This window comes from Corvus moneduloides, chromosome 2 (assembly GCF_009650955.1).
Source record: "Corvus moneduloides isolate bCorMon1 chromosome 2, bCorMon1.pri, whole genome shotgun sequence".
NCBI lineage: Eukaryota > Metazoa > Chordata > Aves > Passeriformes > Corvidae > Corvus > Corvus moneduloides.
This window is the reverse complement of record NC_045477.1, coordinates 17,074,161-17,087,002: the sequence shown is the minus strand read 5'-3', so window position 1 is coordinate 17,087,002 and position 12,842 is coordinate 17,074,161. Positions and strand designations below refer to the sequence as shown.

The 12,842-nt window shown below is 40.5% G+C and overlaps 1 protein-coding gene across 1 annotated transcript in view; it reads left to right on the top strand.

The window, feature by feature from the left end:
- Positions 1 to 12,842, top strand: part of THAP12 (THAP domain containing 12) — a 21,173-nt gene extending 8,331 nt beyond the window's left edge. The window contains 4 exon segments of the mRNA XM_032097817.1: positions 7,015 to 7,135; positions 8,634 to 8,741; positions 9,681 to 9,717; positions 9,976 to 12,842. Of these exon segments, the coding sequence (XP_031953708.1) occupies positions 7,015 to 7,135; positions 8,634 to 8,741; positions 9,681 to 9,717; positions 9,976 to 11,921 (2,212 nt within the window). The 3' untranslated portion in view covers positions 11,922 to 12,842.

The following is a 12,842-nucleotide window of genomic DNA, read 5'->3' as shown; positions in this document are numbered from 1 at the left end:
ACAAATAGCACACATTTTGAAGACGAGCATTTCTCACAAGCAAGTTTTTTGAAGGGAATCCATGTGCACCTAATAGCAGCACACCAGAGTGAACAATTACTTCAGCTGGTGTTTTCTGTGCTCTCCAGAAATGTTTTGTCTGTGAACCAATTGCCTATTTACTTTCAAACGAAGAAAATACTTTTACAACCCCACAAAAAAGATAGTAAATGAACTCTTAGGTTAAAATATCTTGAAAGAATCACCATATGTTAAAATGCTGTCTATGATGTGCATGTAGTGGCATGAATCATTACTGTAAGAGTTTGGGTTGCTGCACTTCGGGTTTTGGGGATTTTTTAAATATGAACAACCTTGCTATCAGTCTTGCTCTCTGAACCAGGTTTAGCTAAGCCTTTAAGTTACCCCAGTATTCACAAAATAAAGTCACAGAGACTTAAGGTTAGAAAAGCCCTCCAAGATCATCAAGTCCTACTATTAAGCCAGCACCACCATGTTCACCACTCAACGCTGTCCTCAAGTGCCACAGTAGTGGTAGTAGTGGTAGTCCTTTTGAGGACTACCAGGTATGGTGATTCCACTACTTCTTTGGGAAGCCTGTTCCAGTACCTAACTACCTTTCAGTGAGGAAATTTAGCCGACCTAAACCTCCTCTGGTACAACTTGAGGCTGTTTCCTCTTGCCCTGTCCCTTCCTTGTTCTCTGGGAGCAAAGCCTGACCCTCACCTGGCTGCACCCTCCTGTCAGGGAGTTGTGGAGAACAAAAAGGTTCCCCCTGAGCCTGCTTTTCGCCAGGCTGAGCCCCTGCAGGTCCCTCAGCTGCTTCTGGTGCTCCAGACCCTTCCCCAACTCCTTTCCCTTCTCTATACACACTCCAGCATCTACACTGAGGTTGCAAGGAGCCCAAAACTGACCCCAGGACTGGAGGTGTGTCTTGGTTTGAAAGACAGGTGTCTGCTAAGGAAGGCAGAAGCCTCTCTTGGAATGGCAGATGCAACCTCCCTTCCCTCCGAGTTACTATAATTTTGAAATCAAGGGGGCTTTTAGGCAAAGATGTGGGAAATAGGAATAACAGTTCTTTACTATTATATATCTATATGTGTATAACCAGTCAAACAAACAACAATAACTATGGCAGTAACAGCAATCACAAACCCAGTCCCAGCCTTCTCGGCTGTCAGGCCCTTTCCCCTCGGGTGCAGTTCCGCTCGCAGCCGGCAGGGGCGCTGGCGGCTCCCGGTGAGCAGGGCAGGTGCGATGGTTCCCCCGCGGCTGCAGGGGGCGCTCCGGAGCGAGCTCGAGGAGCACGCGGCACCGGTGGCCTGGGGTCCCGGGAGGGATGGGACAAAGAAGCTTCACAAAGCCCTGGGCAGCTGATCCCGGTGTCCGGCTGGACCCTCGGGAACAGCAGGCTGGAAACGGCAGGCTCGAATGGCAGGGCCGAGCACAAATCCCGGGTGGCAGACGCGATGTATCCAAATGGGGAACCCCCCGGAAGTCTGGGCAGGCAGGTTGAGCACGGCTACAACGTAGCGAAGGCTCGAAGCCACGGCGGGGCAGGGCGGCCATGGCCCCGCTCCGAGCGGGGCAGGGAGGGCGGCTTTGGGATCCCGGTGCTTTCCAGCACAAGGAAAAGCAGCCGAAGAAAGCAGACTCCTCTCTGTCCGAAAGCCGGAGACCTAACTGCCCACACACCCAGCTGAAACAAAAAAAGCAGCCACGTCTTTTGTTTTTCTTAAGCACCCAGCCATTTGTTCCCCTAGCAACATGTGGGGGGGGGGGGGGGGATTCCTTTAACAGAAAAAAAAAACCAACCAAAAAAACCAGGAGAGCTCCTAAAACCCCAACAAGGTGCCTCACCAGTGCCCAGCACAGAGGGACATTCACTGCCCTGGGCCCGTGGCAACACCACTGCGTGTACAGGCCAGGTGTCCTCGGCCTTTTTGACCACCTGGGCACGCCAGTGTTCAACCACTGTTGACTAGCACCCCCAGGGCCTTTCTACCAGGTAGCTTTCCAGCCACTCTGCCCTAAGCCTGTACCTCTGTGTGAGGTTGTGGTGACCCAAGGCAGGACCAGCCACCCCCAGCCAGCCAGTGCCACAGGACTTCTTGGACTTTGTTAGGCACAAGGTCAGTGCCAATTCACAGCCTGAAAACACTGAAGCTACTTGCATTAGGTGTATTCCTCAACAGCAGTGGTGTAATATATTGCATTGAGATGGCTTTTTATTTGTGCCAAATGTATTGCAGCTGAAGAACTTGTGTAACAATACATATATGCATTAGTTGAATACTGAAAGATTTGAGAAAAGTTAATACATAATTTTATTCTAAGATCTTTCTAGTTGCTGCTTGGATAATACCATGCAGAGCTATAGCAGGTGATCTCAGGGGTCTGACTTCCTTTTGCTTTGTTATTCCATTCCTCAGAGAGTGTTCTATTTGGAACCAAACTCACAGTGAGACTGAAGGGCTGAATTCAGACTCCAGTGGAGTTTGCAGGTTTGAGTTCAGTCATATAACCTGCCACTTCCTTTTAGTCCTGTAGCTACTTGAGAGAATGTCAACATTTCAGCCTTTGCCAGTAGAGCTTCCTAAATTTTGAGAACTCTGGTTGCTGATCTGCTGCTCCAGTGGGTTGAGAAGTTTGGTGCCCATGTCTGATCCATGATATGAAAGAGGAGAAATTTAGATTAGGTATTGGGAAGTGAGGGCTGTGAGGGTGGAGAGGCCCTGGCACAGGTTGCCCAGGAAAGTTGTGGCTGCCCCATCCCTGGAAGTGTCCAAGGCCAGGCTGGACGGGGCTTGGAGCAACCGGGTCTAGTGGAAGGTGTCCCTGCCCATGGCAGGGGCTGGATGGGCTGTAAGGTCCTTTCCAACCCAAACCACACTAGGATTGTGTGGTTAAGATCCTCAAACTGGGGCTCAGTACACCAAGGGCTTTTGGATCATGTGCTCAGGTGATGCCTTAATGAACCTAGAAATAAAACAACACACCCCTGAGATAATATTAGTATAGGAGGTAACACAATGGCTGGTCTGCATTGGAGGTCTCTAGGGGCAGATAGGGAAAAATGTCCACAAAATGCCCACTTCCCATTGGGTGAATACAGTTTTAAAAGTTTGGCAAATTAGCATAATTGACAAAAATCACCAATTAGATTGAAGTCTATAGAACTTAGGTCAAAGTAACAAAGTGCTTATAAAGCTTGGGTTATAAGATATCTATGTAACCTTAATATCAATATAACCCGAATCATGACTTTTTATCAATATAACCTGAAGAATATCAATATAAGAATATAAGCTGAAGTATAGCCTTCTGTAGTTATATAGCCTGAATCACAGCTTTTACTTATGTAGCCTGAATCATAGCTTCTATACCTATAACCTGATGCTTATATAACCTGAATCATAACTTTTGATACCCATATAATCTAATATGAATAACTTTTTATACAATGTAATGGCTAGTATATAGTTAACTAGTTGCTTATGTGCAGAATAGAGAAAAAGAGAAAAAGAGAAAAAGAGAAAGAAAGAAAGAAACAAACAAACAAAAACTTACCAGGTGTATAGTTTTAGAGATAGATAAGTGTAGTACTAATGAGAAATTGGCAAGCCAAAGCCAATTAGCCACAAAACAAAGAATTTAGGCCGGTTAAGCCCAGATGGACTGAAGAGCATCGCAACTGCGCATGCCCCAAAGACAAAGTTGAAAAGTTCAAGTGTGAAGAAGACTCTAGAAGCCTTCATCAAAGACCCCCGCAGACCCCCGAACTGGGGAAGTGTATGCACAGTGCAAAGAATTAGCTAATAACCATGAGATCATGCTATGTAAATTAGTTCCGGCATGTATGTGATGATGCTGTAATGACATAGCAACACTAAATAAAATTTACTGTATAAATATACCACAGCACTTGATGAAGGCAGGTGAGTTAGGAGGAAAAATCCCCCCTCACCACCTGCGCTGCAATAAACAAATACCTGCTCTATAGACATCAGTCTATGGGGATTTATTTCCAGCCTATCTTTCGGGCATCAAGATACATAAGAGGTGATGCTATTTCCCCTGGTTCAACCCTCTCTGAATCCTGCCCTCCCCCTTAGATGGGAACTAAACATTGTTTATGAAAATGTGTCTCGAAGAGCTGTTTTTCAGCCTTGGTTCCCAGAAAGAAGCAAGATAGGATAGGGGGCCTTGGAATGTGTTTTGGTTTTCTGCCTAGGGAAAAGGTAGGGAAAATACTGGGAAAACTAGCCACAGATATAACAATAGGCTACAAAGCTACAAATATATATGTAAAGAATGCAGAGAATAGATAAAAATGGCAAAAATAATTCGGCATCACAGTCAGCGATGTTTACTTCAGCACAAAAGGCAGCAAGCAGCCACAGCCAGTTTTTGTGCAACTGTCAAAGAACTTGATAAGGGAAAGGAATATTGGGTGGTTAAGGAAATCAGTGTGAGACTCATTTTTGAGTAAGCCCCCTCTGAAGAGCTGGTGGTATCTTTTGCTGTCACTCACTGATCTGATCCTTGACTATTACTGGTACCTACTTAGCTTCTCTGGTTGGCATCAACATTGGAGGACAAGGAATTCAGGCTGATATTTGTCTGTCCTTGACAGCTGTGTGCCAGTTCTAAATGCACCATTGCTGCCACCAATTTGTCCCCCTATGGTTGCCAGGAGATGATTCAGAGGAGTTAATGTAATGTAAGGAGCTCTGGCTTTGCTCTTTGTCAGTGTTTGTCAGCTTCTCTGAATCACTGAGAGAAGCAGGTAACACCAGGGGTTAGGCTCTTTCTTTGGACTGAAACCCTCCCCACTAACTATTGAGGAGGCTGATCAGCCTTTGTGATCACATTTAATGAGTTGTTCAGTAGTCGACAGCCACTGAGAAAGTCTGAGAGCCAGGGTCAATACAATTTACATGCCAGTCTCCCACTTAAAAAGAGTGTTTATATAATTTGTTTAAGTGAAAAAAGCTCCCCTGCTCTCTTTTTGGGGTGATTGCACTGCTCAGACAAGCATGCAAGATCTGTTGTGCCAAAACCCCTGATTTTTTAAAACATTTTTTTTCTTTCCTTATTTTAAGTTGTTACTAAGGATACTCTGTATGGATCTCCAAGAGCAATATTAGAAATGATTCCTGACTTACGGCATTTGCCGCCACTGTTATTTTGATATTTTGCATGAGCAAAAAATTGAGATTAACAAATGGTTCAGCCAGCAGAGATCAGAATCTAAGATTCTACTCTTTCATCTGGACAGTTGCCCTTTACTGAGCTGAAGTAGAAGTGAATCCACTCGGACCTGTGATTTACTCATTTGGGCTGCCCACCAAAACATCTGACAAGACAGCCTTTGTTCCTTTATTGTTGAGTAACCTCTAGTTGTTTTTCTCCCTCCTTACTGCTATAAACAATAATTTCATGTTTGCAGTCAAAAATAATAGTAAAATTGCTTTCTCCTAACTTCTAGCAACAGAACAAGTAACCTTATTGCTCAGAGAGGGATGGCATATACCCCATTAGCAGAAGTCTAAGCTGACTTCTGCATTTACATCAATTACTGCAAGTGGTTTACTCACCAGAGGAAAGAGTCTCTTGCATACCTAAATGGAGTCCTATTAGTAAGGGAAATATTTCTTTATCTTTGTGTTATACCTTGGAGAACTAATCCAAAGCAGAAGTAAATACGTTGTAAAAATATGTATCTAAGGAGAACTTTCTTCAGGCATGGAAGCACTGTCTGTAGAATGGTTGTTTTTCTATTGTTGTTATTTCACTTTCATAAATCTACTCTCAACTCCCCAGTGACCACAATAAATAAGAAGAATACTGTATTTTCAAAGGAGGTGGAGAAGACAACTATCTTGAAAACTGCTTTGAAAACTTTATGACTTTAGACTACAAGGACATCTCTTTGTTTTTTTTTTCTTTTTAAGAGCAAATTCTTTAGAATTAAGTAGGTTTCATGAGCAACTGTCGCAATGACCGCCACCGACCACTGCGCAGGCTAGCTCCTGCAGTATGCGACAGGAGTGGGGAGCAGCTGGAGGCTCTTGGCTTTAAAACTGCTCCTCAGGGGCTCAGCTCTGCCCAGGGGAGCTGAAGCTCCAGGCACAGTAACAGTCAGCAGTCCGGATGAGGGAGAGGATAAAAAGTAGCAAGGAGGCTTGCCACACGGGATAATCCAAGTTTATTGGATGAAACTCACAGGGGACAAGCCTCAAACAGCTCCAGGGAACCTCTTATAAAGGGAGGTGTTACAATGGGGATGGCTTAACAGGGGACCAATAGAAATCTCTAAGGGAGGGCTATGGACGAGGATAGACATTTCCTTGGGCCAATAGCCTCAAGGGGAGGAGGGAAAGGGATCACATGCCCCAATGGGACATCGAGGTTTAGGGGATTTCCAAAGGGGGAGGTATCTAGAGGGGTAGGGTCTCGGGGGATTGACAAGGACCATATAAGGGTAAACTGGGAGGTTTCAGATGATGGACACTGGACCTTCGGGAACAACAGGAGGGGTTTGGGTGATTGATAGGGAAAGAGCTAGAACAAGGGGAGGAGAACAACCATGTAGGGAGCACCGGGGGAGCGGCTTGGGTCTGGGGCAAACCAGCTGGGAGTAGGAGTGGGGAAGGTAGGGATGAACCATTGGGGTACAGAAAACTTATATAAAAATACAATAAAGGTATCGCATCACCACAAGCAACTGTGCTACAGTCTGCTCTGTGTGTGTCTGTGACAAAGGCAAGAATACATAAAGTAAGGGAAAGGATTCCTGAATTTGCTGGGGTGATGTTGAGTGGTGAGCAAAAGCAGAAAAAGTAGTTTTTACAAAGATTCGATGGGGTGTTCAAAAGGAAGTTGTAAAGAACTTTCCTAAGCCTTGCATCAAGGTCTGGGCTCACTTCTGCTCCAATTTTGAGTATGGTTTGAAATTTTAAGGGAGTTTGTTTTATCCTAAGATTATCTAATTCTTCTCCTTACATGCAGATGTCAAAGATGGGTAGAGAACTGTCGAAGGGCAGATTTAGAAGATAAAACTCCAGATCAACTCAACAAGCATTACAGATTGTGTGCTAAACATTTTGAGACTTCTATGATATGCAGAAGTGTAAGTAAAAACAAGCATTTGTTTGCTGCATCTTGCAAAATGGGACTGACATTTTTCACCAGAATGCTGCCTTTTAATCTTTGAGCTCCTGGGTAACTGGAAAATTAATCTCTTAGTCTTAATTGGGGTCACTGTCATTGTCTGGGGCTCCACACAGGCTCACAGACATTGAAAATGAAAATGAACAGTTGGAGGCGAGAGAAAAAGCAGTGCCCCTGCTGGTTTAAGGTGTTTGTTGAACACTGGCCCTCACTGCAGTGCTTTCCTCATGCTTGTTTTGTTTCACTAGAGGTTACAATATTATGTAAGTTTATTTGATGTAAGTTTGCATATCTCTAATTATTTAAACTTATTAATGTCCTGTTACTGAAGTGTGTACATGGTGTGATTTGGTTAAATTACACTCTGCTCTGGCCACAAGATTTAAATACTCTTTACATCTGTCAAGCTTTAATTTCCTGTTACGTTTTTTCTGGCTAAAATCAAAGCACTGTTTTTGTTAATGAAATAATAGCTTTCAATTCTCTTTGTCAACAAGATAGTATGATTTTAACAGCTTGCATAACAGTAGGAAAGGGTAGACTTGGGACTTTGTATCAAATTTTAATTTCTAGGCTGAATTTCACTCTGGTACATAGGCAAAACCAGTCTTTTAGTTTTGAAGGATAATTAAAATATGCAGGTCAAACTCTGGAGTCCTGGTGGTATTACATGTGATGGGGTCTCTAATTAGCCAGCATCCCAGAAACAAATGAAAATTTGAAGTAATTATGACTCTGAAAGAAGCTCTATGAAACTTGGTTTGTTTGAAATGTTGTTCAGTCTAATGACAGATGACGTCAGTTACAATTTTGTGCTTAATGGAAATTAGCCAGTATTTATAACAAAGGTTTACAGTATATCCAAATTACAAAATTCTACTTGAAGTATTTTTTTTAACTGGAAGCATTTGTATGATCATCTAGAAGTCTTTTCTTCTTTTTGTTTATTCATAGATAAATTTTCCTTCCATATGATCTTTCACAGTGTGTTTTGTGGACTTCGTAGTTCTACAAAAAGAAGCAATTGAACGTTTTCACAATTAAATGTTTCTGGAATTGTGAAATAAGTGATAAAACCCAAAACACAATAGTAACAAAATGTTTCCTTCCTGATGCATAAATGTCTTTTTATCCAGAATGTTTATTTTTAAAAAACCATAATATTGCAGTAAATTAAAATTATTGCATCCAGGGTCTTTGATATGAAGATAATGGGGAGGAAAAAAAGCATTTGCAGTTCGGGTTGGAGTTTTCTGTAGTATCTGTCTACTTCTCACTTTCAGTGTTCTCTTGATATCCCTGAAATGTGAGTTGCTTAGCTTGCTCTTTGGTAACATCAGAAAGTCAAAGTACTTTAGAATAATAAAATAAAGGAGAAAAGAAGGAGAGAAAAAAAAAGGCACAGTGTCTGAAATTTCTCAAAGAATTCCCTAATCTAGATGTCTGTCTTCTTACAGAGCCCATACAGAACTGTGTTACGGGATAATGCTGTGCCAACTATATTTGATCTTACAAGTCACCTGAACAATCCCCACAGCAGACATAGGAAAAGGATAAAAGAGCTGGTAAATTTTTAATGTAAAATTATTGGTTTATTATTAAAAGAAAAAAAGGCAAGTAAGTTAATGTGAAACTTTTACACAAAAATATCAAATAATAATATTTAGCGCTTGAGTGTTTGTATTTTCTAGGCTGCCTATTCATGTATCTCTTTTTGTTGATTATAAGTTAAATGCATGACAAAAATTTTATCTACTAAGGAAGTTGTTAAGAAATAATCTGGAAAATTAAATATGTTGATCTAGAGCTGATTCTTTCATCCAAATCAAATGTATAGTTTTCTTTTTCTTGTTACTTCAGTGCCAACTGAACACAACTGATGCATGATACTCCAAAATTCTTGCTGCATATTGATTGTGATCTTTGGTTCACACATTTAACTTCTGAAATCTGAATCAATTCAGACATGCTTGTTTTAGCTTATTGTTCTGAAAAGATGATCCATGGATAAAACCAAGATTGAGAAATTTTTTTGTGGGATTGTGTCTTGTGTGTCATTTAGGGAGAAAGTGTCCCTGTGGTTATAAGTATACCGACAACTAGGAGGAATTCCACTCATAATCTCTGTTTATGCTTGAAAAATTGCAGACAATTTCTAAGTACTACTTTGTGAGTTTGGTTGCATCTGTTGACTGAAAATGGAGTTAAAGATAGTTCTATCTACTGACAGGACATTATCAAATTGCAGTAGAGTCTATTTACTAATAATTATACATATTGAAGAACCTCCTAATACAACTGTTCTCATGTAGTTAGTAGATACATGTCATGGCAGCAATAAACTACCTCAAGAAACTTCCTGGTCTTGGAGTTTCTAGCACTTTTTGGCAAATGTTAACTGGTCTTATCTACAGTATTCGTATCTGATCTTGATGTGTTAATATTTTAAGGTCACGTGTTAGACATTGTCATCAATATAAGTTATTTTTGTTTGTTTTTTTAAGAGTGAAGATGAAATAAGAACATTGAAGCAGCAAAAGAGTAAGTGGTCAAAATAATTGAGATAATAACTTTATTTGCTAAGGCTGACAAAGTAATGAAGGACTTATAACTATTAGTTTATATATATCAGGAGGATAACTGAGTTCCTTCTTGATTCAGCCAGCCAGTCTAAATTTTTTCCAAAATACTCATTCACTTTTAAACTGGAAACATTATCCTCTGGACTCTGGTAACTTAAAGATAATGAGTAAGTAAATGTTATGTTTTATTTTTGACACAGTATTTCTCATTTTGTAGTTGATGAAGCTTTTGAAGGAAAACAGGCAACTCAAGAATCAAATGAAAACAATGAGCAAAGTACTGTCTCGGAGGAAGGAGGGGAAGAACAAGAGGAAAAAGCTGTCCCCTTAACACTGGAAGAAAGAGAAAACAAAGATTACCTTAAATCATTATTTGAAATTTTGATCCTAATGGGTAAACAAAATATTCCATTGGATGGCCATAATGTTGATGAACTTCCAGAAGGTATTTTTACTTCCGATAACTTTCAGGCTCTACTGGAATATAGAATAAACAGTGGTGATGAAGTTCTGAGGAAACGATTTGAGATGACTGCAGTCAACCTTGAGTACTGTTCAAAAAGTCAGCAGAAACAAATGCTTGAGATCTGTGAAAACTGTGTTAGAGAGGAGACACTGAGGGAAGTAAGAGACTCACACTTCTTTTCTATTGTTACCGATGAAGTAGTAGACATAGCAGGAGAGGAACATTTGCCAGTGTTGGTCAGGTTCGTTGATGATTCTCACAATCTAAGAGAAGAATTCATTGGGTTTTTACCATATGAGGCTGATCCTGAAATTTTAGCTGTTAAGTTCCATGCGACTATTACTGAAAAGTGGGGTCTAAACATGGAGTACTGTCGGGGTCAAGCCTACATCGTCTCCAGTGGGTTTGCTTCTAAAATGAAAGTTGTGGCTACAAGACTCTTGGAAAAGTATCCACAAGCTGTGTATACACTGTGTTCCTCATGTGCCTTAAATGTTTGGCTGGCAAAATCTGTTCCTGTTGTTGGTGTTTCCATTGCATTAGGAACAATTGAAGAAGTTTGCTGTCTTTTTAGTCAGTCTCCACAATTACTAGTAGAACTGGACAACACAATTTCTGTTCTTTTTCAGGACAATGAGGAGAAGGGTAATGAGTTGAAGAAGATCTGCCGTTCTCAGTGGACAGGCAGGCATGATACTTTTGAGGTTTTAGTGGACCTCCTGCAAGCATTGGTACTGTGCTTGGATACTGTGAGCAGTGACTTGTCTGTCAGGTGGAACAACTTCATTGTCGGTCGAGCATTTGTACTTTCAAGTGCATTAACAGATTTTGATTTCATTGTCACTATTGTAATTATGAAAAATGTTCTGTCTTTTACAAGAGCATTTGGAAAAAATCTCCAGGGACAAACATCAGATGTGTTCTTTGCAGCTGGCAGTTTAACAGCAGTATTGCACTCTCTGAATGAAGTGATGGAGAATATTGAAGTTTACCATGAATTTTGGTTTGAGGAAGCAACAAATTTGGCTACAAAACTGGATGTACAAATTAAACTCCCAGGAAAATTTCGCAGGGCACAACAGGGGAACTTCGACCCTGATACGACATCAGAAAATTATTACAAAGAAATCCTAAGTGTCCCGACAGTAGAGCATATTATTCAAGAATTAAAAGATATTTTCTCAGAACAACATTTAAAAGCTCTTAAATGTTTGTCGTTAGTGCCCTCAGTCATGGGACAGCTCAAATTCAATACGTCTGAGGAGCATCATGCTGACATGTTCAAAAATGACTTGCCCAATCCAGACACACTTTCTGCTGAGCTTCACTGTTGGAGAATCAAGTGGAAGCACAGAGGAAAAGATATTGAACTTCCAGCTACTATTTATGAAGCACTTCACTTGCCCGACATAAAGTTTTTCCCTAATGTTTATGCATTGCTTAAAGTCTTGTGCTTACTTCCAGTGATGAAGGTGGAGAATGAAAAATACGGAATAGGGCGAAAGCGCTTAAAGGCATACCTGAAAAACACCTTGACAGAGCAAAGGTCAAGCAACCTTGCTTTGCTGAACATAAACTTTGACATAAAACATGACTTAGATTTGATGGTGGACACTTACATTAAACTCTACCCGGATAAAGTGGAATTTCAAGACTGTATTCCTTCAAACAATTCTGAAGTAACAGATGATGCCTAAATTTTTAAGCTCTAATTGATCTATTGAAACAGCTTGTTCTTAATTAAGTTTCAAAGCTGGGGAAAAAAAAATGTTGAAATCTTAAAAAATCACTGCAATTGTGTTTCCATTTTAGGCCTTGGACTGAACAAGCTGTGGTCAATGACCTAAATTATGTGTTGTAAGTCCATACTAAATGTGTTTGGCAAACAAAATCAAGGCTGACACAAGCCCGTGCTCTTGGCAGAGGTGCTTTCTACATCTGATTGGCTTAACTAGGTGCTCGTTTACTCTATTGCATTGTGGAAAAAGTACATTATGATTGTAGATCTGATGGGGCTGTTACATATTCACTGATGAATTAGGATAAGAAAGAAACTCAAAATATTAAAAAGAGTATAATCTATTTCAGTTCTGTTACTTAGGATTTTTAAAAAAACCCCAAACGTTTAAGAAAGTCCTTGATGTATATTTAAGTGGCATTTTGGAGAGTGGATTCAGCTATTGCATGATCCCCATGCTGTGGACAGGTCTCGGTGTAAAGTGAATGTCAGTGATATAGGGGTACGTTTATGGTTTTGTTGGAAGAGTCAACCTCAACCTCTTTAATCTCTTGATGACTGTTTACATTCCTTTGTGTCAGACACAAAACTTTTTTTCTTTAGGCTTAACAGGCATGGCAGGAGTATTTAAATTCCTAAAAGACACAAAAAACTTAAAATTTATTTCACAAACATTTAAATCTGTTTGCCCCGACTCTGACGCAAACCCATGCATCTTATAGTATGTTTATTTGTAAACTCACTCTGGAAAGATTAAAATAAGAGTGTGTTGTTTGTCTAGGAGTAAGATTGAAAATATTGCTGTTATTTTTGGTGAGAATGAAACATTTTTGTACAGTTTATTGAAATTTAAAATAAAATGTGAATTGCTTTTTACGTA